General features: G+C 32.3%; 1 protein-coding gene across 1 annotated transcript; it reads right to left on the reverse strand.

Annotated features, from left to right (window-relative positions):
- Positions 1 to 258: 258 nt before the first annotated feature.
- LOC139496174 (quinone oxidoreductase-like) lies at positions 259 to 23,673 on the reverse strand. Its single transcript, XM_071284641.1, has 9 exons — positions 23,551 to 23,673; positions 19,595 to 19,715; positions 18,459 to 18,611; positions 16,440 to 16,603; positions 15,620 to 15,671; positions 6,188 to 6,337; positions 2,758 to 2,859; positions 2,095 to 2,190; positions 259 to 1,666 (listed from the first exon to the last, which is right to left on the reverse strand). The coding sequence occupies exons 2-9, from the start codon at positions 19,712 to 19,714 to the stop codon at positions 1,505 to 1,507; spliced, it is 999 nt and encodes a 332-aa protein (XP_071140742.1). The 5' UTR covers position 19,715; positions 23,551 to 23,673; the 3' UTR covers positions 259 to 1,504.
- Between the last annotated feature and the right edge of the window lie 1,581 nt (positions 23,674 to 25,254).

The raw sequence follows: 25,254 nt of genomic DNA on the forward strand, positions 1-25,254 counted from the left end.
TTTTTTTTATCAGATGTTTTTTTTACTATCAATGCTATCAATTTACTATCATTTTTCAAGAATGGGTTATCTCCCATTTACTGCAAAATTTCAACAAAAGTTTAGATATGTTTCACTTTTTATGAAAAATGTATTTTACAAATGTTTGACTGATCCAGTAATTGAGGGAAATATAAACAGACTTTTATCAAATTATAAATCATTTTCAGTAGCCATCAAAATTGGGATTTTTATTTTCAAAGTTTAAAAAAAAACATATTATGTGAACTAAATACAAATTTTCCATTACTAGACCTTTTTCAAAGTTGCTTTCTTTTAAGCATCAACTTCGGACAAAGAAACTGTACACTTTATTCTTTTTGTCTTAACTATAATATTACAATGTTATATCAAAGATCTCTAATATAAAATAACAATTTGTTTTAAAAATTTATATTACAAACTAATATTATCATAAACAAATAACAAAGTTAAAGACTTGATCCTTACACTCAGGTTGTAGTTCATAAGGGCAAAATGTGTTTAGTCGAAAGATAAATTAATGTTGAATTTTTTCTGCTTTCAGCATTAAAAATATGAAATTGATTCATTGTTTGTTGTTGTCTGGCCACTTTCTTACTTTATACAGTATAGTGGGTTAGGTTCGCAGGGTGTTAATTTTCGCTTATTTTCGTGGAAAGAACAAAATTGCTACAAAAAATCCACCAATTTAAAATTGTACATACAAAGGTATTTATGGAAAAAGTGAATCTGCTAAAATAATAACCACCAAAATATTTTGTATACCTTATTCAATGAAAATTGTGAAATTTTACACCCGAGAAAATAACCCACTATACAGTATAATGACCATCAGTCAAAAGAGGGGCAGGAATATTGAGTCTATGCTTAGAATCTACTATTTTGTATTTCTTTGACCTATAAGAAACACGAACACCATGTTAAAAAGAGAAATGAACAAACATTTGACAGGAAAAACCCTTTACAACCCCTAATAAAGAGTTTCCAAATTTGAAACTTTTTAAGATATACTTAAGTGATCTTAGGTAAAATTTAATAAATCAAGAATTCCAAAACTTTTTATAGGCTCTTATTTGGTCAAATAGCTCTTCAACTGATTCCATTCTCATACATTCTTTGATATTACATTAAACCGTTTTGGAAAAAAGGTAAAGCAAAGACCTTCGTACATATGAAATTTGTAACATGTTGTTTTCATTTCTTACATGATTTATTATTGCCAATTCTTAATGCAGGACACACATGCAAGATTAATTATTGGGATAGCAGTAATTGCTAAAACAAATAATGGTTGTGAAATTAAATGTGAGTTTTTGCTTCAGTTAAACCTATCCTCTTGCAATCATTTATGAATTTACAGTTATAATGATCATATCTTACAAATTCAAATATCGCATATTATTTTAATCACATTGTATTTTAAACATAAAAAGCTTCTAGCGTGTATCACATGTTCATGAATATAAAACAAAAATTGTCTTAATTAAAGTTTAATGACTAGTTTTCCCTGGGTACCAGTGTTATTTATAACATCATTATGAGCTGTAGCTGACTGGTTTAAACTGTATTCCTTTCCTATATGTGGTTTAACCCAGCCATTTTGCATACCAGTTTGTATGCTAGCGTTCATTTCCTTCCAATCATCCTGTTAAAGTACAAATAAAATATATATATGTTAGTGAGAATCAAATACAGTATTAAAATTATTCATTAAGTTAATATGATTAAAAGGAGATGTGGGGTATAACTTGATTAGACAGCAACCTAACAACCATATCATAGAAAAAGAAAAATGATGCTTGCTCACTTCACTCCACTCCACTCCACTCCACTCAGACAGACGGAAAGCAGATAAAAAGTGCCCACACTGACTTACTTAAAGTGCTGATGAATCTTTTGAGAAGTTCTGGAGAAATATTTGATATTGCTTTCTGTCTGTCTGAGTGGAGTGGAGTGGAGTGTGTTGAGTTGTAGAAATATTTGTTGGATGAATATGCAGACAAATAGACAGATGCAAAGATGGACTAAATGACAGTAAATATTGATGCTAAATTATTTCAAATAAATACTTACTGGTGTTGAGTTCATCAAAACGATTCCTGTTACTATACATTCTTTGGCCATAGTTAATCTGGGATTGATTTCTATAGTGCCTCTATTTCCGACAATCTGCAGGAGAAAAGCTGATACAAGCATGGGATACATATAAGAGCTTGCAAATAGTACTTTAAAATATATGTTTTGTTTTGTAAAACAGTGTAATTTGTATTAATACTTTGATTTGGGATCATATAAAGTATTAAGTTGAAATTATTTTGTCATTGTAATATAAAGGCAAATAGTTGAGAAATTGCTCATATTGTATGAGTCAAACAATTTTGAACAGTTTTGCCATTTAAATGAATGTACTACGTAACCATTGTATTGCTATATAACCTATGAAAAGGGAATAGTCACTATTAATTTTTGGGGCCTTTTATAGCTTGCTGTTTGGTGTGAACCAAGGCTCCATGTTGAAGACTGAACTTTGACCTATAATGGTTTACTTTTACAAATTGTGACTTGGATAGAGAGTTGTCTTATTTGCACTCATACCACAAATGTTATTATATCTATGAACCAATTCTACATGTTTTTTAAAGGAAAACAGCTTACTATCAGGCATGGATTAAGGTTCTGCTCATTGTTGAAGGTTGACCTTCATGTGTTGCCTTCTACATCATAATTTTTACTTACTACAATTCTTCCTTTCTTCTTGATCATATTTAAATCTTTGTCTAAGTTTACATTGGCTAACATTTCTATAATCAAGTCAGGACCTTCACCTTTTGTAGCATCCTGAAAGTGGAAGGTATCAGTAACAACAATATATATCATGTACAGTGTAACCTGCCTAATCTGACACCTGAGTATTCCAACATCCTGCTTAATCCGACATTTTTTATGGTCTTCCAGTGTGTCAGAACACACAGGTTACACTGTATATAAAATTTACACTTGAAACAATAGAAAAACTACCTGATCATTGAGGTTGTTAATGCCAAAGGATAAAAGATAAAGATATAAGAAGAGGTTGGTGTGAGAAGAGTTCTGACTTAATAGAAGTGGCTATTATGGCAGGTTTTACTGTACTTGGACGGTCTGAGAAGAGTTCTGACTTTAAAGATGTGGCTATTATGACAGGTTTTACTGTACTTGGATGGTCTGAGAAGAGTTCTGACTTAATAGAAGTGGCTGTTATGGCAGGTTTTACTGTACTTGGATGGTCTGAGAATAGTTCTGACTTAATAGAAGTGGCTATTATGGCAGGTTTTACTGTACTTGGATGATCTGAGAAAAGTTCTGACTTTAAAAATGTGGCTATTATGACAGGTTTTACTGTACTTGGATGGTCTGAGAAGAGTTCTGACTTAAAAGAAGTGGTTATTATGGCAGGTTTTACTGTGCTTGGATGGTATGAGAAGAGTTCTGACTTTAAAGATGTGGCTATTATGGCAGGTTTTACTGTACTTGGATGGTCTGAGAAGAGTTCTGACTTTAAAGATGTGGCTATTATGACAGGTTTTACTGTACTTGGATGGTCTGAGAAGAGTTCTGACTTAATAGAAGTGGCTATTATGGCAGGTTTTACTGTACTTGGATGGTCTGAGAAGAGTTCTGACTTTAAAGATGTGGCTATTATGACAGGTTTTACTGTACTTTTTGAAATATCAATAATGGATGTTCTATAAACCAAAATTAATGTATTGAAGTATCAATAGGTACAGAAATGTGCAGTTAATTGGGAAAATCCATCTAATAAACTAGACATGGAATGTGACTTTTTTAAGTTGAAAAATAGTACTTAATGCATCCATTCTATTAACAAATGCAAAGTCATAAAATGTTCAAAAGCAATGAGAAAGAAGGAACATTGCAATGAGAAAGAAGGAACATTGCAATGTTAAATTAAAATCTGACACCTGAGTATTCCAACATCCTGCTTAATCCGACATTTTTTTCTGGTCTTCCAGTGTGTCAGAACACACAGGTTACACTGTATATAAAATTTACACTTGAAACAATAGAAAAACTACCTGATCATTGAGGTTGTTAATGCCAAAGGATAAAAGATAAAGATATAAGAAGAGGTTGGTGTGAGAAGAGTTCTGACTTAATAGAAGTGGCTATTATGGCAGGTTTTACTGTACTTGGACGGTCTGAGAAGAGTTCTGACTTTAAAGATGTGGCTATTATGACAGATTTTACTGTACTTGGATGGTCTGAGAAGAGTTCTGACTTAATAGAAGTGGCTATTATGGCAGGTTTTACTGTACTTGGATGGTCTGAGAAGAGTTCTGACTTTAAAGATGTGGCTATTATGACAGGTTTTACTGTACTTTTTGAAATATCAATAATGGATGTTCTATAAACCAAAATTAATGTATTGAAGTATCAATAGGTACAGAAAGTTGCAGTTAATTGGGAAAATCCCTCTAATAAACTAGACATGGAATGTGACTTTTCTAAGTTGAAAAACAGTACTTAATGCATCCATTCTATTAACAAATGCAAAGTTATAAAATGTTAAAAAGCAATGAGAAAGAAGGAACATTGCAATGTTAAATAAATAAAAAAAGTTGTTTATACAGTATTAATACTATGACTTCTTTAAGTCAACTGTGAAAAATTCAAAACAACAAATGTATGAATTAAATTCAGAAATTTAAAACACTTGTTTAAACATTAATTGGTGCTTCCTTACAAATTCATGTAATTAATTTTCAAAAAAAATATTAAATAACCTTTTCTTTTCTATATTATGCAAAATGTTTTCAAAGGACATTTTACCAATATGAAAAATTTCTTCAAAATTGAATAATTGCAACCATTATAGCACATTTTGTTGTTAATAAGATTTGAACAGGTGCCACACATGGAGCAGGATCTGCCTACTGTTAAAAAGCCACTGAGAATACAACCGATATGTGTTAGGGCTTGTGTGATAAGTCTTCAGTTTTGTAGTCTTTTCAATGTTTTTCACATATCAATGATAGTGTTGTTAGTTTGAATTTGACTTTTAAATGAGACTGAATAATATCACTGTAGTATCATTTACCTCTGTTTTTATTTCATTTTTTTGTCATGTCTATACAGTGTTTTGTAATTTTTAATTCAGTTTTTTTCCTGTTGGTTGAAATGTTCACTTCTTTGACATATATGGTATTTATTACAACCTTCATATTTGATTACTTTCTTTATTGTTATGTTCATGTATAAGGTCGTTACTTTTCAACATTGAAATGCTTTACATTTGTCATCTTGATCTATTTATAGCTTGATATGCAGTATGAGTTCTGGTCATTGTTGAAAGCCCTATGACAACCTTCAGTTGCTTATTTCTTCAGTCAGAGCTCGGACATAAATAAGTCTGAATCTGCTTTTGGCTCATAGAGGTCTAAATTTGTAAGTTTTAGGATTTGTCTCCCTTTAATGCGAGACAAAATACGACTTTAATAAGTCAAATATTGTAAAAAAAGAAATAATTGACCAGAATCAACAAGTTGCAAATATCGACTCTTACAAGTCGATAAGTTATGAAAGTTGGTTAACTTCAAGACCCAGGCATGTTTATAAAAAGGTCATGCATCTAGCATGTCTAAATCAAATAATGACAACATTGAAAGACACTGCTTTGTCTTCTAAAGAAAAATATGAATGAGAGTCTAAAAAATCGGAGATAATGTTAATAATTAATCTTACAATGCCACCACCTGGAACCACACTTAATGAGGTAAAACATCTGTGTTTAGTAAGGATGTTCAATTAGATAATTAAATATAGATAGTCATTGTGAACTCTCAGATAGGTTTTTGCTGTAATCATGGTCATAGGTGGTGTACTTTGGCCATCAAGTAAAATTAAGTTTTTTCATCAACATAAATAGACCTAAACAAGTCTGCCATTTTCTGACTTAGATAAGTCTAAAATTGAAAACACATTTTTATAATAAATACATGTTTTGACTTCTTTTTAAAAGTCAAAAACAAAAATCGACTTGTTTATGTCTGAGCTCTGACTGTTCTTTCTCATTTGTTTTTTTGGTGGAGAAATGTCTCATTTACAATCAAAACACATCTGCTTACTTTTATATTTAATCATTTGTCTTTTATCTTCAAATATTTACCATTATCTGCTGAGTGTAGTTATCAGATTTATGATTAAAAACAAAATCACATCCATTCTCTTCCACTATGTCCATTCCAGCCTTTGATCCTGCTGTTCCTAAAACTGTCAAACCTAAATTCTTGGCTAACTGAACACAAGCTAGACCTACCTGAAAACAATCCAAAAAAAAGATAGTTGTATATAAATTTACAAAACATCCAATGCAAAAAAGGAATAGTTGAAACTATAAAACTAACAAAACATCTGTCAGCTGAGTGGCTGATTCAAGAGGGTGAGGCCACAATTAAAAATATTTTGGTCTCCCCAAACCCTACCCAAAGGTTGAGACAGTGGGTAGGTAGGTAGGCATTTTTTTTTTCTTTCAAAAAGAGAAATTGAAGTATCGGGTGTTTATTAGTCTTCATGCCTATCTGATTAAAAAAAAACTTCTTCAAATCAGGACAATAAAAGAATTTGAGTAGGCAGCTTTTTTCTGGGTAGGTAGCGTTTGGGCAAACAGACCTATTCTTTTTTATGGCCTGAGTTGGTGGTGTTCATAGGGTTGGAACCCCCATCCCTTTCTGTTTGATTTAATGCTTTTATTATACATATAGTTGGAATGCCCCTTTTAAGAATGACTGGATCTGCCCCATTCTGCACTGTTATTACCTAATTAGTATACTTAAAGCAAATTAGGTGAATATATCAAGAAGTAACCAACCCAACCATTCAAACCAAATTTCAGAAATCCTTGTAATGAAGTTTCCTGCTACAATAAATATTCATAGGATGGATGGTCTCACAGACTGACTGACTGACAGACGGACAGATGTAAAACAGTATACCACCAAGCAGGGTTTATAGAAAAAGGGGAGTATAAAAAGAATAGAAAAAAAATGAAGAATAAAGAATTGAAAAAATAGTTATTAAAAATTAAAGACTATAAAAAATTGAGAGACCCCACCTATCCAGATCCTCATCATGAAGTTTAAAATATATCAATAATCATTGAATCAAATCTAATTCTACTGGATTCTAATCAAAACTATCAGCTATGTATTGCTCTTTACAATATATGGCTAATTAATTTTTGGCTCACAAAATACTACATTGTAAATACTTTTATCATGGAATATTAAGCCTCCAACCTACAGAACAAATAAAACATGAAAAATTCTTCATTCCGCCATAATTAACTTTTCACATCTTCATAACATTTAGGTTAATGAGGTTTTATTAGTTTAATGTTGACAGGGTCTACTGAAAGTAGAACCATACAATTTTCCCATACTTTGCAGTTTCAGAGTTAAGAGAGCTGTGGTGTAGTGGTTAGTGCATGGGACTACAATCACAAAGGTTCCTGGTTCGATTCCTGTTCCGTGATGGCTCTCCCTTGACGCTATTTGCGAGTATGGTCTTGAGGAAATGATGAGTATAAATGGCTTACCCGTGTTAAAAGAGAGCCATATCTCTTGGGCAGAAAAGACACCCTTGTATATTTTGAATAAGAGCAGGCTAATGCCACTACAAGGCTGCACTCGCACCCGCAAAGTGGAAAAGGATTAATAAAAGTTCCCAATCCACTATGAATAAATATGTTTAAACTACGGTAGTTTCAGAGTTTAGTGTGACATTCATTTTTTAGGGCCAGTTGAAGCTCCCCTCAGGGTTTGTGATTTTCCTGCTGTGTTGAAGACTCATTGGTGGTCTTTGGCTGTTTTCTGCTTATTGGTGGGGTTGTGATATCTTTGAAACATTCCCCGTTTCTATTCTCAATTCTATATGCCACTTTTTCAAAAACATAAAAAACAGAATAGCTCTCCAAGCTTATCATTAAACCAAAAATTGACAGACTGTGTATGGATTATTCATGGAAAAAGCACTTTTAGAAAGAAGAAAAAATTTGGCCACCCACATGACCCTGTACTTTTATGATCAAACATAAAAATGCTCCATAATAAAATTTGTAAATTTACATATATTCCTTTACAAAATTTAATATCTCAATTATTTCCCATGATATAACTTTCTAAATTATTTACACTTGTTGCGGAAATACTTTGCTAACCAATGAAACACTATGTCAATTTTACTATGGTGTAATAATTGGCTATAAGCATGAAAACAATCATTGGATTAAAGAAAGTTGAAACTGTATAAAGATCAAAAATAATACTTTGAGAATTATAAGGATCAAACCCACTTTAAACACAGTTTATTGACTTTTATTTGGTGTATCAGAAAAAAGTGTTAAATCCTTGATTTAAAGATTTTATCTTCAAAACTTTATTTTACATATCACTATGTATAAATAAAATTGAGAATGGAAATGGGAATATGTCAAAGAGACAACAACCTGACCAAAAAACAAATAACAGCTATAGGCCACCAATGGGTCTTCAATGCAGCAAGAAAATCCAGCACCAGAAGTTCACTAGGTGTAGATAATACCGTTTTAAGGAAATGCACTTTTAGAATTATAGTTTTAGTTACGTCAACAGTTATTTCCTCCATATTCCATTAATTATTTAATTGCAGCTGATTTTAAACATCCTATTTACATAATTTCTATTTATGTAATAATCCATTGCCCAGTCAGACATGAATAACAACAATGTTCTAACGTAAATGAAGTGTTAATTAAATCAATTACATCTAATGGTCATGTATAATGTTAAAATACTTTCTCTTTATTAAAATCATCATTGATTCATGCTTCTGTCCTCGACTATTTACTTTGCATGTTATTGCAATATGAAGATCAAGGCATTGTATACATTCTTTAATTGTGTGATTAAAGTAAAAAGTGTACTTTAGTTTCAACACATTCATTCAATGTTAACGCTTAATATGGTTTGTTTGTGCTTTGTACCTATATTTATTGAGTTAAGCCTTTTAATTTCCAACTGATTATAAAGTTTGTTTTTAATTTGTATTGTAACACCATCGTCCCAGGTTAGGGGAGGGTTGAGCACTCACAAACAGTGTCTATTTGTTGCTGAGATGTACAAGTACAAGCCACATCCGCTCTGTGTTTTTTGTAAGATGTATTTCTATTTGTCCATCTGATCAGTTAAGCTTTTTTCAAATGATTTTAAAAGGCTGTTCTTATGTTGTGCTATAACTTCATGGATTCAGGTTAGAGGAGGGTTGAATGCTTGCAAACATATTTAGCCCACCGCATTATGTATGCGCCTGTCCCAAGTCAGGAGCCTGTAATTCATTGGTTGTTATTGATTCATGTCTTTCCTAAAAAAATTTCAATTAAACCTTTAGTTTTTCTTGTTTGAATTGTTTCACATTTTTCATGTCAGGGCCTGTGATATAGTAGACTATACAGTACAAATTTTTCTCATTATCAAAGGCTGTAGCATGACCTATAATTACTGCCCTTATCTTTATCATTGTCCTCTGGTGAATAGAAAAATGTCTCATATGAAATGATCAGGTAACAACATCTTTTTTCATATTAATGTTAATAATGATATAAACAAGAATGTGTTCTAAGTACACAGATGCCCCATCCGCACTATCATTTTCTATGTTCATTGGACCGTGTAAATGGGGTAAAATCTCTAATTTGGCAGTAAAATTAGAAAGATCATATCATAAGTAACATGTATACTAAGTTTTAAGTTGATTGGACTTTAACTTCATCAAAAACTACCTTGACCAAAAACTTTAACCTGAAGCGGGACTGAGATGGACGAACAACCAAAACACATAAACAAACGACAATCACTGATTTACAGGCTCCTGAATTGGGACCGGCACATACATACAGAATATTGCGGGATCATAACCCTCCCCTTAACCTGGGATAGTGGTGTAACAGTACAACATAAGAACGAACTTTACATACAAATCAGTTGAAAAAGGCTTAAATTGTATAAATTTGCACATTATATAACCACCCAAAGCACAATGAAATTTATTTTTATGTAAAGAATATGGTATATTTATGATATTGCAGCAAAAATATTAGTGGTAGGAGGGGTACTATCATAAATTTTGCCAAGCTCTGCAAAAAAACTCAGATTTTAACCAAAATTTTCCCCACTGACCGATGCAATCAGTGAAATGTTTTGTAACTGAAACCATTGGACACATACCAACATTTTTTTTAATAAATATTCATAAAATTATAGCAGTTAGTTTTTTAGGACGTTTAGGGCCAACATCATGAGTTAGTGAACCAACTCCTTTTTATTTTTATACAGTGAACATACTTAACAAAATCTTTTATTTATAATAAATTTCTTATCTGCCTCTTTTGAGATTATGAGCAATTAAAGCAAAATAAGTTAACAATTTTCTTCTGTCAGAAATGTTTTTCTGGATTAACTTTCACCATGAATGTCAACCTCAACATGCTATAAATATTTGAAAAGCATACTAGATTCATAAATATGCTGTAACATTTATCAGAAGCTGTATGACAAAAATGGACCTTAAAAGAATAGCCAAATTCATCTAAGGTCGATCAACAAGGGGGTTAAAATCTTATAGTTTACTAACTATATATTTCTTAATCTACCAACAGGCAATTTTGTGAAAAAATGTGATAAATTATTACAGTACACTGAGATGACAATATTCTCTAGGACTAGTAGTCCACCATTCCTGGTACCAACCCAGTGTTGGTAAAAGAAAATAGCAATAAATAATTTAATGAGTCTGAAGCTCTTTTCTGGATTTACCTTCATTTTAACCCTCTTTTTACAGTGTAACAGGGGGTCACTTGTGTGCACTTAAATCAATTCATGCTTTTTCAAGTTATTTTAATTATCAAATTGATTTTTTTAATTAGAAAGCAATTGAAAATCAGATGAAAATGAAAGGTTAAAACATTATCTTGACAATAAACATTTAATTAAGCACCCCAGGATGTGAAACAGCTATCTATCATCCCCTATTTTATAACCAATTCTATGTTTCCAATGCTGGTATTGTATACAGGTATGTATATAGGTGTGATAATCCAGATTAACAGCTTGAATCATCAAACAAAAACTAAAAACAATGAGATTTTAACAATGTTTATTACAGCACTAATGACATTAATTATAATTATTAGACTGATTCATAATTATCCGATAATGTCTAGGAGTATTATATGACCAATAAACTTGGACCACAAAGGGGGTGCGCACTATACACAAATGCGCACTATACACACCAAAAGACGGTAATTGATTGACGAGGGTTGAGCAGTCACTTGTACCTCAATAGAAAATTACGATTTTCCAATTGTAATTTACATTACAAAAAAATAAATAGACTTTCATCAGAATCTTTACAGGTGTTGTGTAGTTGATTATCAGCCAGTTCCACTGGAGAAAGAAACCGTAAAAATTTTATTGAATTTTTTTTTTAGAATTAAAGAAATATTTAAATCAGGTGGAAGGATAATATACGTATATACTTTCTAAAGCGCAGATTTTAAATCAATTAAGGATTATAGCATATGATTTCTGAAGTGATATGATTACATAGAGACAGTGAGTTTTACAAGCAATGAAGATATCATCTGTGTTTTGAAGGATAGAATATAAATGAAAAATGTCATTCGTTAAATGTTTTTTACTTCTAGGATTAGGACTGATATTTCTTTGGAACAATGAAATTCATGGTTAGTTATATTATCTTAATATTTATTATTTAACATGAAGCATATATAATAAATAATTTTTATCAAAAAGGTGACTTGATCATATAAAAAGACAGTAACCCAAAGACAAAAAAAAAATAAAAGAAAAACTTTCAGATTTCAAAATATGATTGGCATGAAGTATTATTTATGAATTTGCCTGAGACAAACAAACAAACCTAGACATCATTAAGATAAGAGCCCTCTCTGTTGGCCCTGCTGTGAATAATGTGTGGTAAAAAAATTGTATCTTTACCAAAGAACATGGGGCTGTCAACTGAAACCAGTTTTGACATTGACCTCTGACCTAGGATTAGATGTACATGTGTACATACATCATGACGCTTTGAAATCATAATGGTTCTAAAGATATAGAGCGGACACAATCTTTACCATAAGACATGGGGGTTGTCAACTGAAACCAAAGTTTTTTACCTTGACCTTTGACCTGTAAAGTTGTGCAAACATTATGTCACAACTCCATTATAATATATTTTCATTAATACTAAATAAACTCATCATAGATACCAGGACTAAATTTTGTATATACGCCAGACGTACGTTTCTTCTACAAAAGACTCATCAGTGACGCTAAACTCTAAAAAGCATTAATACTAAGAAATTTATTTATTTTGGTGGTCACTTTATTTGTCAGAGTGTGGAACAAATTTGCATATTTGTGGATACTACTATTTGATATCCTGTTTTTTTACCAAAATTTGCATACAAAAAAATAATGATATGGGGTATCCATACATAACACAAAATCAGTACATGCACAACAAAAAAACACACGAAAAACAAAGAACAGCTTTTTTATTTCTGTTCTTCATCTCAAAGTCACAATGAGACTTTAATAATAAAACAGTCTCTAAAAACACTTCAAAGAAGCACAAAGGAGTTTTATAAGTGCACAAAGGACCTGAAATTGTTTATAAAATGGGGGGAAAATGATTTCTTAGGAAAAAAATATTAACTTTTATCAAAATACTTGAGTTAGTTGGTATTAAAGTTGAAGATTTACGAAACCGTGTTCTGTAATTGGTACGGATATGCATAAGATAATTAAGATTACATCCCTTTTCTATAAGATTTTACCAAGTTTTCTAAACTTTGGTGAATACTTTGTTTCGTGCAGAATAAAATTTGATAAAACAAAGTGTATATTAAAATTTATGAAATATTGATCGAAAATTCAAACTAATTTCCTATCTTTATAATAATTCCCATTCCGTTCCCTTTGTGTCTTAGAAACGTTTTTGTTCAAGCAATTTAAGAATTGTCAAATAAGAAAATTTCGGTACAAACTTAGTTTTTGTTCAGAATAAAATTTGATAAAACAAAGTATATTGAAATTTATGAAATACAGATAGAAAAATTCAAACTAATTTCCTATCTTTAGAATAATTCTCATTCCCTTCCCTTAATTTGTGTCTTAGAAACCTTTTCAACATAGAAATACATATGACAATACAGAAGAAAACAAAATGCTTATGAAATACGAGACAAAAAAAAACAGCAAAACATCAGTATCCGTGCATAATTTTCATAGTTTTGGTAAAGTCTCTTTCCTTAAAAAATATTACGACATTATATTGACATTTTTATCATTCATATTATATTATAATTATTTAAAAATTCACATGTATTCATGAGCTTTCACATAGTCCGGATATATATTCTGTTTCGAACCGATACCAGTGATTACACCAATCGTACATTTATTAAAATCACAATTTTTATTGAAATTATAAATTTTTGAACATTAAATTTTTCTGCAGGAATTATAAAATTTGTATGCTGTGCTGGAAATTTCAGGTCCTTTGTGCTCTTATCAAACTTCTTTGGGGTCCTAAGCTATATATAGTACTCCTTAGTGCTCCTTTGTGCAAAAAGGAGGTTCTTTGCGATGTTTTTAGAGACCCATAATAAAATGATATTTTTTTGAATAGTTGAAAATCAAGGCTACCTATATACCGATCAAATCTACCCAAAAAATTGGAACTCAACAAGTAATAATGAAATCCAATGTAAACCCTTTTTGAATTGCAGGTTCTACAATAAAAGAAGTATATTACAAGAAGAAGGTTCCAGTTTCCACCCTATGGACATCAAAAAAAATATCGTCCTGGCAAGTGAGACAGATCACATTTATGGATTGTATTTATATATGTATGGGTTATGATGACTGTAATGCTGTAGTCTATCGAACTTTAAGTGACCAGACGACAATCTGTTTGCCGCTCAAATACACTTCCAACCCACCAAATGCATTTTCACCTCTCTCAACAGATACAGTATATACTGTTACAAGTAGAATTACTTAATTCATTAAAGATATAATTCTGAAAACTTGAAGTTTTAAATGTCTTTCAATGTTGTACTTTAATATTAAACTCAACCCCTCAAATACTTAACTTCAAGGCCATAAAAAAGAATATATTTGTTTGCCCTAACCCTACCTACCCAGAAAATACCTGCCTACTCAAAATCTTTTTTATATTGTCCTAATATGATTTTTGTTTTAATCAGATATGAAATAAGACTAAAAAAATTCTTACACTTCAATTTCTCTTTGCCTTAAAAAAAAAGTAAAGATAATGCCTACCTAACTACCTACCCACTGTGTCTACCTTTGGGTAGGGTTTGGGCAAACCAAAATATCTTTAATTCTGCCCCCAGTATACAACATCTCCTTAATTATAAAACTAAGGAGATGTGATATGATTGCCAATGAGACAACTATCAACCATGAGACAACTATCCACCATGAGACAACTATCCACCATGAGACAACTATTCACCATGAGACAACTATTCACCATGAGACAACTATCCACCATGAGACAACTATTCACAATGAGACAACTATTCACCATGAGACAACTATTCACCATGAGACAACTATCCACCATGAGACAACTATTCACCATGAGACAACTATTCACCATGAGACAACTATTAGCCATGAGACAACTATCCACCATGAGACAACTATTAGCCATGAGACAACTATCCACCATGAGACAACTATTCACCATGAGACAACTATTAGCCATGAGACAACTATCCACCATGAGACAACTATCCACCATGAGACAACTATTCACCATGAGACAACTATCCGCCATGAGACAACTATCCACCATGAGACAACTATTCACCATGAGACAACTATCCACCATGAGACAACTATCCACCATGAGACAACTATCCACCATGAGACAACTATTCACAATGAGACAACTATTCACCATGAGACAACTATCCACCATGAGACACCATGAGACAACTATTCACCATGAGACAACTTTTCACCATGAGACAACTATCCACCAGAGTTCAAATGAAGTGGATGTGAGCAATTATAGCCAATCATTAACAATAACAAAAATCCATATGGTATAGTCGGCTATAAAAGGGTCTGACATAAAAAATGTGAAAGTGCATAGACTCTGATCTTTATCGACAAGGAACGCAAGTTCTACCACCTAAATAATTAGCACACATGAAATAGCCAACATTGCTGAATGTGGAGCTAATCACAAACAAACAAACAAACACTTACTTCTTATACTGTGGATTCATTTATTTTCGTGGGTACCAATTTTCGTTGATTGATGAAAACTTGCATATTTGTGTATATTTGAATTCGTTGTTTTGGGAAAATCTGCGAAAATCTGTATTTTGTTTAACATTTAAATTCATGGTTCCCCTGTACCCACGAAATCCACGAAAATTGGTATCCAACGAATAATAATAAATCCACAGTATAATTTGATTCTATGTAATATAACTTACAGCACCACTAGCTCCATGTACTAATATAGTTTCTCCTGCTCTTGCTTTACCTCTGAAATAAAAAATAAATTTGCTCTTAATTGTCTAGAAACATATATGCCATGTTTATAGATACATGAGTCATATAGGCAACATACAATAGCAATCAATCAATAGAAATGTATATGTCATATGGTAATAAATGTCCATTTCCTGAAAGATGTCTGAAAAAATCCCAAAACTTGAAAATTGGTATTTGCTTCTTATTTGTTAGAATGTATCTAGTACAAAGCAGAACCGCTCATAACCATATCAGATAAAAATATGCTTATTCCTATCCTATTATACATGAAATGTTTTAACACTGGTCATGTAACATTCACCTTTTATCTATTCATGACATCCCCTTAGCACAGCTTCGGCTATATTTATTTTCTGTATATTAAGGAATACAGTATGGTACTACTGGTGACATACAAACTGTATGAGGAGGAACAACTTACTATATAATGATATCAAAATGGACATTATAGGCTGTATATTGCAAAAAAAATCATCAAGTAACTTTGGCTCTTGAGTCTGTATAAGGAATTAAAGCTTAGCTCTGCAGGCTGTTTAAGGAATAGCTTACCATATAACTGTGGCCCTATAAGCTGTATAAGGAATAGCTTACCATATAACTGTGGCCCTATAAGCTGTATAAAGAATAGCTTACGATATAACTGTCGCCCTATAAGCTGTATAAAGAATTGCTTACAATATGACTGTGGCCCTATAGACTGTATAAGAAAAAGCTTAAGATATAACTGTGGCCCTATAAGCTGTATAAAGAATAGCTTACGATATAACTGTGGCCCTATAAGCTGTATAATAAGGAACACCAAGTGCAGCCCCTTGTTCAAATGTTAAGTTGTCATCGAGAGGTTGTGTAAACTGTTCCTCTGTAAGACAAAACTGGGCATAACCTCCTGTAACTGTTCTCATGGAAAATACTCGGTCTCCTTCCTACAGTTATCAAAATGTTCAAACATAAGGCCAACTAAAATTAATAGATTTTTATCCAAATTTTCGAAAAAAATGGGGCGGGTGGGAGGATTTTATTTTTAAAATTTTATTTCATAAGAAATCCTTTTGTGACTTGTTCTTGACATATATGCAAGAGTAATAATAAGCTTATATATATCATATTTATACATGTATAAGAAATCGTACATAATTTTCAAATTCTTTATGATTGATAAATTAAAATTTTATACTTATAATAACAAACAAACACAGTGATTGTGTTATTTCATAAATTTTGCTCTGGTTTTTGTTTAATTTTGTTTTTTTGTACCCTCAAAAACATATTTCTTTACTGATGGAAATAAAATTTTGCTTTAAAAATAGATATAAGAAGATGCGGTATGAGTGCCAATAAGACAACAAAATTTATTTTTCAGCATTGCATGCAATTGTAGTCATTGATTTGTAAATTCTTTAATCAAAACTCAACTAAATCTGAGAGGAAGTATTGTGTACAGATTTGTTGTAAGCCAAGGCTCCTTGTTGAAAGCCATGCTTTGACCTATAACATGTATAAAGTGTGACTTGGATAGAGAGTTAGCACTCATACTATATCTTCTTATATCTATAGATCTTTGTAGTTATACATGTAGTATGACATTCATTTTAACTTAACAAGTACATATTATCATCCTGTCCCCAGGTGCTGGATTTCTTTCTGTATTAAAGACCCATTGGTGGCCTTGAGCTGTTTTCTGCTCTTGATTGAGTGGTTGTCTCTCTGACATATTCCCCATTTCCATTCTCTATTTTTTTTAATGTGTACAGATAAACAGAAATACATTGTTCAGACACAGATCATTTATAAAATGTCAAAAGAATGTTTCCCATGAACATTTGTTGTAGGGAGTAATGAGGTAGACATAGGTTAGGGGAAATAACTCTTAAAATCATCAGTACCTTCATGTCATGTTTTAAGTTTAAACCTCCTGCATTTGTTTGCATCTGTCCTAGGTCAGAAACCTGATGTTCAGTGATTGTCGTTTGTTGATGTGGTTCATAATAATATGTTTCTTGTTAATTTTTAAAGATTATACTGTTGGTTTTCCTGTTTGAATGGTTTTACATTAGACATTTTTGGGTCCCTTTATAGCTTGACATTCAGTGTGAGTCAAGGCTGTTGAAGACCGTACTTTGACCTATAATGGTTATTATTCAACTGTATATACATATTGATAGCTAAATCAATAGTTGATTGGTTGAGACTATCCCATGTGTCATTGAACAAAACTTCATATTCCCTTCTGAGCATCATATTCCCCTCTGAGCATCATAATAATTTCCGTCTGTAGATCGGGACCTCATCTGATGATGTTACGCGCTGCACTAAATAAATAAGTTTATGTACATAACCTTTTGACGCTGTTTTTTTTTCGAATAGGGTGAGTAAAGTCATTTATACCGTGTTCAAGTTATTCTGGAATTATTAATATGGTTTGGATAATAGTCCCAGATTTATTCTATTGTAAAAAAAAACAAAAAGACTATTAATTTAATTTTGATCCGTACTGTGTATCTATGCTTATGTCGTCTTTAGATCTAGATATTTAAACAAGCGGATAAGAAAAAATAGTATGAACATTCATATCTTATATATTCAGATAGTAAAAAAGGTATAGGGAGTGGAATATTAGCCTCGAGAGATATGAAGATTTGATTACCCTTGAAAAAATCATATTTTCCTTGGGCAGAGTTCTCTTGAAATATGAATCTTCTTGGGTGAACAAATCTTCATATCTCCCTTAGGCACGGGAAATAAATGTATAATATTAAGTAGTAAATAAAACAAACTTACCTTTAAAGTTGTGACATTTTTCCCCACATTCTCTACGATACCAGCGACATCATTTCCTGGTGTATAAGGCAGGGCTGGTTTTACAGCATATGTTCCACTTCTGATATACGTATCCACTGGGTTAATACCAGCTGCATATACCTTTACAAGAACCTGTGTTATAATCAGGATAATGAACAATTTTATCTATGGAACAAATTTTCACAAAACTTGAAATGAAAAGTATTAGATATTTTTTTTTATTTACATCCTCTCTGAAACTACTTGACCAATTTTACCAAATGATGTACAGTGAAACCTGTTTAAACCGAACCTCTTCGGAACTTATGATTTTGTCCCGTTTTGACCGATGTTCGGTTTAATCAGGTTGACAACACATACAATTTGGTATGACAGTGCTTAAGAACATGTTTGGTTTATACAGGTTTTCGGTTTACGCTGGATTCTGTTTAGCCAGGTTTTACTGTAAATATAAATGGTTCAGCACAAACAATCCAGATTTGGTCAAGAAGAAAACATATCTGACCACCAGATTCAATCTTTCATTCAGTGGTTTATGTATGTTAATCTAGTATAACTTTCAATCAGTCTTAGGCCAAAATTTGTTTTGGAGAAAGTTGAAATATAAAGTTGTCCCTTGTTCCATTCATTGTCATGATTGTATAGTGTTTTAGCAATATTTTTAAAGGACTCTTGGACAACCGTTTAAATAGAAGTAGAATGTGTCTGAGGAAATGAATGTTTTTGTGATTTTCAAAGTTTAAAATGGGAATAACTCTAAATTTTAAAAGGTTAAAAGACTTCCTGTCCAGATCTTCACTCTGTCCATGCTGTCTGTATGTCGTGGTTATTAGCATTGTGTATGAGTTTCATAATACATGAATAAATTAAACTAAAGTCAGAGTAAAAAAAAGCTAAAATCACAACTCTAAAATGGTAAGTAACTCACTGCCCAAATTCAAACTTTGTTTGCAAGTTTTAGTTCTTCTAAGCTTTGTGTAGAACAAACAATCGGGAGGGACAGAAAGACAGTCAAGAGGCATAAAAACTGTTTATACCGACATATTTTAACAAATGTTTGGTGTGTGTTTCTTATATATATTTGAACCTGTAGATTTGGTACAAACATGACAAACCTGATTATCTTGAGGTTTTGGTATTGGTACATTTTCTTCCACTTTCAACACTTCTGGACCTCCAAACTGAGCTACCCGCACTGCCTTCATTATATTTCTAATGAGACCACTACTCTTCATACTGCAATAGAAAGTTAAAATCATGGGTCAAATTTTTGTTTTGTATGTCTTCCCTGATTAAATGATTGCCACAGATATGATGTGGCACAGAGTGGCATCGACTCCTAGGATTCTATAACAATTTGGGAGCATGGCTAAACCATATATAGATTTGGACTCTGCGTCAAGGGATGACCATGATTAGTGTTTTAATGTCATGGATTGCTTGAAAGATGTCTTGTAAATTAATTCGCATTAATCTGATTTTTGCATGAAAGCAATAACATGAATAAGAATAAGAAGTGGATTTAGAGGATTTTTCAGGGGGCTCAGACCCCCATTTTGTGGGGGAAATTTGGTTGCTTTATATATAGGGAATCACGGAAGCATGGCGAGACTGGGGCCCCATTTTAGGTAGTCAGTACCCCCCCCTCCCCCCCCCTCTTTTGAAAATTTCTGGATCCGCCACTGAGAATCAATCAACGTATCCAATTTTGACAATAACATGCTGTGAATAAAAAATAAAAATATTTAAAGAGAGTTAACTACAATGAGCATAATTGTCCTGCCAAACATTTGCATAGTATATACACTACAGCTTGGGTGGATTTGGCTTTGTCCACCGGCCCACCATGGGAGTGGGCACCGGGTGGGCAAATTTCTTACCTTGTTCACTCTGCCCACCCATAGGAGTGGGCATGCAATTTCTTTTGTTTAATCTAAAGACTTGCAAGTACAATCACTTGAAAAAAGCAGTTAAGCATTTGTAATCAATATTTTTACAAAAAAAGAGATTATAGCTAGAGTGGGCATGCACGGGTGGGCTGCCAACGATGGGCAGGTGGAAAAAGCAAAATCCACTCGGGCTGTTGTGTATTTGAACTTTTTAAAACAAAACCATTATATTTAACATGTTTAAAGATTGTTTCCTTTATATTTTGCTCAATTGTTTTCAGCAGTTTCAACCTGATATGTACAGAAAATGTAAAATGAGTACAAAAAAAAATAAACATTGAAATATGGGTTTTCAATAAGATAGAGAATCATTTTAGTCTGGATACAGAAATCCATGTGTCAATTACTGCATGTACTAGTTTTTTGTTTTGGATTAACTTATGCCATATTTTACTGACTTAATTGTAGAATGGAGAATGGAAATTGGGAATGTGTCAAAGTGGAGTTAACAACTGGGCCAAAGAGCAGAGGACAGCTAAGGCCACTAATTGGTCTTCAGCCCTTTAAAAATGGCTGGATTCGCCCCTGTAGTCCTTAACTTTCCATTAAAATTTCAATCATTTCAAACAGAGATTATCCATATATTATCTAATATCAAAATTGTGATGCTTGGAACATGAGAACTCCTTTATACGCCAGACCCACTGATTACCTGAGAGGAGGCACTTTCTGGTCATACTTCAGTGATTTATCATATAAATGATATACTCAACCAATTTTTTCCCAGAAAAGGAGGGATCTATAATATAAAAAGGTTTATTTATTTGTCAAGGTTACTCTATAGCTACATTTATCGTCCTTCCCTAGGCCTATATCACCCTGCTCTGTCACTCAGTAATTCTTGTATCAAGACTTCAAAACGATACCAGGCATTATCAGCGACGTCACAATGTGAGAGGAGAAGTTATCAGCGACGTCACAATGCGAGAGGAGACGTTATCAAGCTTGCTTTCGTCAAGAGTAAAACTGTCTTAGGGAGACAAAAAAAGACCATTAATAGAAAGATAAACAGATAATCGGATTTTTTACGTATTGATACCGTAAAATATCAGCCGCTCGACACAATGTGAAACTTTTAAGCTCGTTCGCTTCGCTCACTCGCCAAAAAGGTTCACATTGTGGCTTGCGGCTGATATTTTATGATATCAATGTGTAGAAAACCAGATAATCTATACGTACATGTAGCTGAAATTTCCAATTATTAAATTTCCATGATGGAATTTATATTCAATAATCTTTCTAATTTAAGGTTATAGATGGTCTTAAATTTATACCCTTAGACAATATAACTAAAAGCTGACACTTTGTCAAAATTATGTAGAGGAATCAATAGCCGACTGGACCAAGGAAGAGAAGGCTAAATACCAGGCTGGACTTCTCTCAGAGGAACTAGATAAAATGAGGAATATAATTGAAATCATAGCAAAGTCTGCACAGCTATGACGAGAAGCACATTTGAGTTACAATAAATATTTTTTCACTTAAACTAATTTAAAAGCATTATTTTTTAAGTTCTAAAGTAGGATTATATACATGCATCCATTAACTTTACAGGAATTTTAATGCATTCATGTGCATTGTCCATTGTTGTCAATAGCACTTTGGTTTATCTTTCCTAAAGTTTCTCAAAACTCAAATTTGACAGAAATGTGTTTAATAAGAATTTTTATTAAAATCAAATTTTAACTTCAGTGTTAACAAAACTTAAAACCATTTCAATAATGAACGAATTGTCAAGCATTGAAATTCACCTAGGATTGAATGTTTTCCTGCCAAAGATATTTAAAAAAAGTGGTATTCTCTGGGCACTTTGTTTTTCTCCACCAATAAGTAGTAGGGTTGACTCTGATTTCAATACATGTATGTTAGTGTCTTACAATGTAAAAATAAAATTAAAAGCCTATTTCAATTAGTATATTAATTCATTATGTGAACATATTTTGTATTTAAAATATGAAGAAATGTCCCCTAAATGCTTTGAATTCAATTGTAAAAAAAAGTTTGTCCACTTTATGATCTGAGATTTTTTTCTTCAATGCATGCAGGTCATGGCATTTTCATAGGTTTTATACAGCTTTTTGATAATTTTTGTGGATGCCTTTATTTGTAGTAGGGTGTAACAGCAAAAATAAAAAATAAATTCTAGACATCATCTGATGTACAGTAGCTATCGTTTGTTAATGTAATTTATACATGTTTGAACTTTCTCGTTTCTTGTTTTTTGTATAGATTAGACCGTTGGTTTTCCCATTTGAATGGTTTTACACCAGTAAATTTAGGGCCCTTTATAGCTTGTTGTTGGTAGTCCGAGAGTAATCTCAGACTAGTTGTTCAGTGTGAGCCAAGGCTCCGTGTTGAAGGCCGTACATTGACCTATAATGGTTTACTTTAATAAATTGTCATTTGGATGGAGAGTTGTCTCCTTGGCACTCACACCACATCTTCCTATATATCTATCATATTTGGATTAATCCTACAATAATTTTATTGATCTCACAATATGCACAACAGTATTTGATTGGATTTGATTGACTTAACAATTGCTAGTAATTTTGTTTTCTAAAATATATAAGAAAATTAAAAAAACATAGTTCCAACGTCCCCCGCATTCCACATATTTTATCTATTTCTGTTATAATTGTAAGACAATTGGGTCATGTTAACATGCACTCCTGACATTGATATTTTAAACCATATTGGCCATAATTAGTGGCGGATCCATCATCCACAAGAGGGGGAGGGGGTTATCAGGGTTGGAAATCCTCACCTTTGTTTTTTTAAACAATTCTACTGATCAGTGAATGGGGATAATGATTAGAACCACCCTCCCCCTTAATTATCCTAGACCACCCCTGATCATTTTCAATGGTGTATTGCTAATATAATTATACACATTAATCTTGCTGGACGAACAAAGGTTAATTATCGGTAGCATGGGTCTCTGGAATATGTAAGGTCACACTTTTCAAAAAGACTACCTTCATACAGGTCATTAATTAGAACAAAGTCAAAACCAATACGACAACATCATAGGTCGATAACTTTTCGATGACAGTTTTACTTTTAATTATTTTATGATTTAACAAACGGATAGAATATATTAATTCCTACAATATACTTACCAATATGTGTTAAACAGCTTCAAGTGTACCAAAACACGTGTTTACATTTAAAGGAAAAACATCCGGTGTGACGAGAGTGCACTATTTAACCAATCCGGTGCAATCACAAATCTTCCGGGTAATGAAGTATTTTGATTATTATAATTACATACATTAATTTTGATCCTTCTTTTTTTGAATGTAGGACAAAAAGTCACAGGACAAAAAGTCACAAATCATTTTTCTGATTATTTTCTTTCAATAAAAAATGTTTTTTCTTACAAAAACATTTTTGTATTCAGTTTTCTTGAAGTATGGTATATTAACCAACTTTGTAAGCAAAATTTATCAAAAAATATCAAAAATGATAAAAAAATTGTTGAAAAACAAAATGTCAAAATATATTGGCCCTTAAATGTCATTAAACTATTATTAGTCCCCCGCTGGTGGCCATCTTGGATGATGGATCGCCTACAAAGTAGACAACACTAAATCAGCACCTAACATTCAGGTAGGCACTCGTCTCAGAATAATGTGTTTTTTTCCTATAAATACCTTTATGTTATATATAAATGAAGGTATATAGGAAACACATATTCTGAGACGAGTACGTGCCTGTGTTCATGCCGCTATGTTTTATGGCAGTGTCTGCGCGTACCCGCATGCGGGTACGAATAGCAAAATTGCCGTTCATAGGCTACGCGTACCCACATCCGGTTTTATAATAAATTGCCATCGGATCGGAAATTAAACGTAAAATATATACAGAAATTATCGCAATTAGTGAATAAAATTGATCAACTACTTAGAATTTTTGTTAACATTTATATAGGTAAGTGAACAGTTTTTCTCGGTTAATAAATAATCTTAAAATGGGAAAAGAGGGATTTACATGTGGGGCAGACATTTCAAAGTTTTCATGCTCGAATCGGAACAATTTGTTCAAAAGTATCAGTCGATTAATTTTATACAATTGTATATAAAAACAAACTCCGAGCCAATTGCAGCTGCAGAGAAAAGAAGAACTGGAAACACAAAAAATAAGAGGAAATCAAGTTTTACAGAATAATTTTTTCCTGTATTCACGGAGGCAATATAACATTATTTCTGAAAAAAACAAAGGCCGATGCCAATAATCTTCTATGAATGCTTCGTTAATAAATAACAAAATGTTTGACGAAAATGTAAACCTTCAGCGCATCAAAAAATATTTTGCCTCTGAGGCGTGGAAGCAACTTAAAATTCGGATATTATATATTAATTATAGGACTTTAGTTTACAGGGACTGTATATTTCATTTTCAATCAGTGTGCATTTAATTTGCAAGGTTTATTATATATTATTAACTTATAAATACAATTAGAAAATATTATTTGTCAAACCCTTCACTCGTTCTACTCGAAATTTAATCCCCATATTATCGATAATTTCTGTATATATATTTCACGTTTAATTCCCGATTTGATTGCATTTATTATAAAACCGGATGTGGGTACGCGTAGCCTACGAATGTCAATTTGACTATTCGTACCCACATGCTGGTACGCGCAGACACTGCCATGTTTTATATCATTCCATCCATTGGTTCTCTAAAGGAAGACCTTTGTATGTATTTCCCATAGGGTGTTTGATTCCTTGTTAAATTAAACTAAGTTCTTCGATATCGGGTAGCTATCTTGGATAAGGGGACGACCATTTGATATTCTAGAGGGGGGGGGATTTTAA

The sequence above is a fragment of the Mytilus edulis genome, chromosome 11 (genome assembly GCF_963676685.1).
Source record: "Mytilus edulis chromosome 11, xbMytEdul2.2, whole genome shotgun sequence".
Taxonomy (NCBI): Eukaryota; Metazoa; Mollusca; class Bivalvia; order Mytilida; family Mytilidae; genus Mytilus; species Mytilus edulis.

Coding starts and splice junctions, on each gene's coding strand:
- LOC139496174 (XM_071284641.1), bottom strand. CDS start 19,714: ATGAAGAGTAGTGGTCTCATTAGAAATATAATGAAGGCAGTGCGGGTA. Junction 18,612..19,594: donor CAAAACCTCAAGATAATCAG/GTTTGTCATGTT, acceptor ATTATAACACAG/GTTCTTGTAAAGGTATATGC. Junction 16,604..18,458: donor AAAATGTCACAACTTTAAAG/GTAAGTTTGTTT, acceptor TGATAACTGTAG/GAAGGAGACCGAGTATTTTC.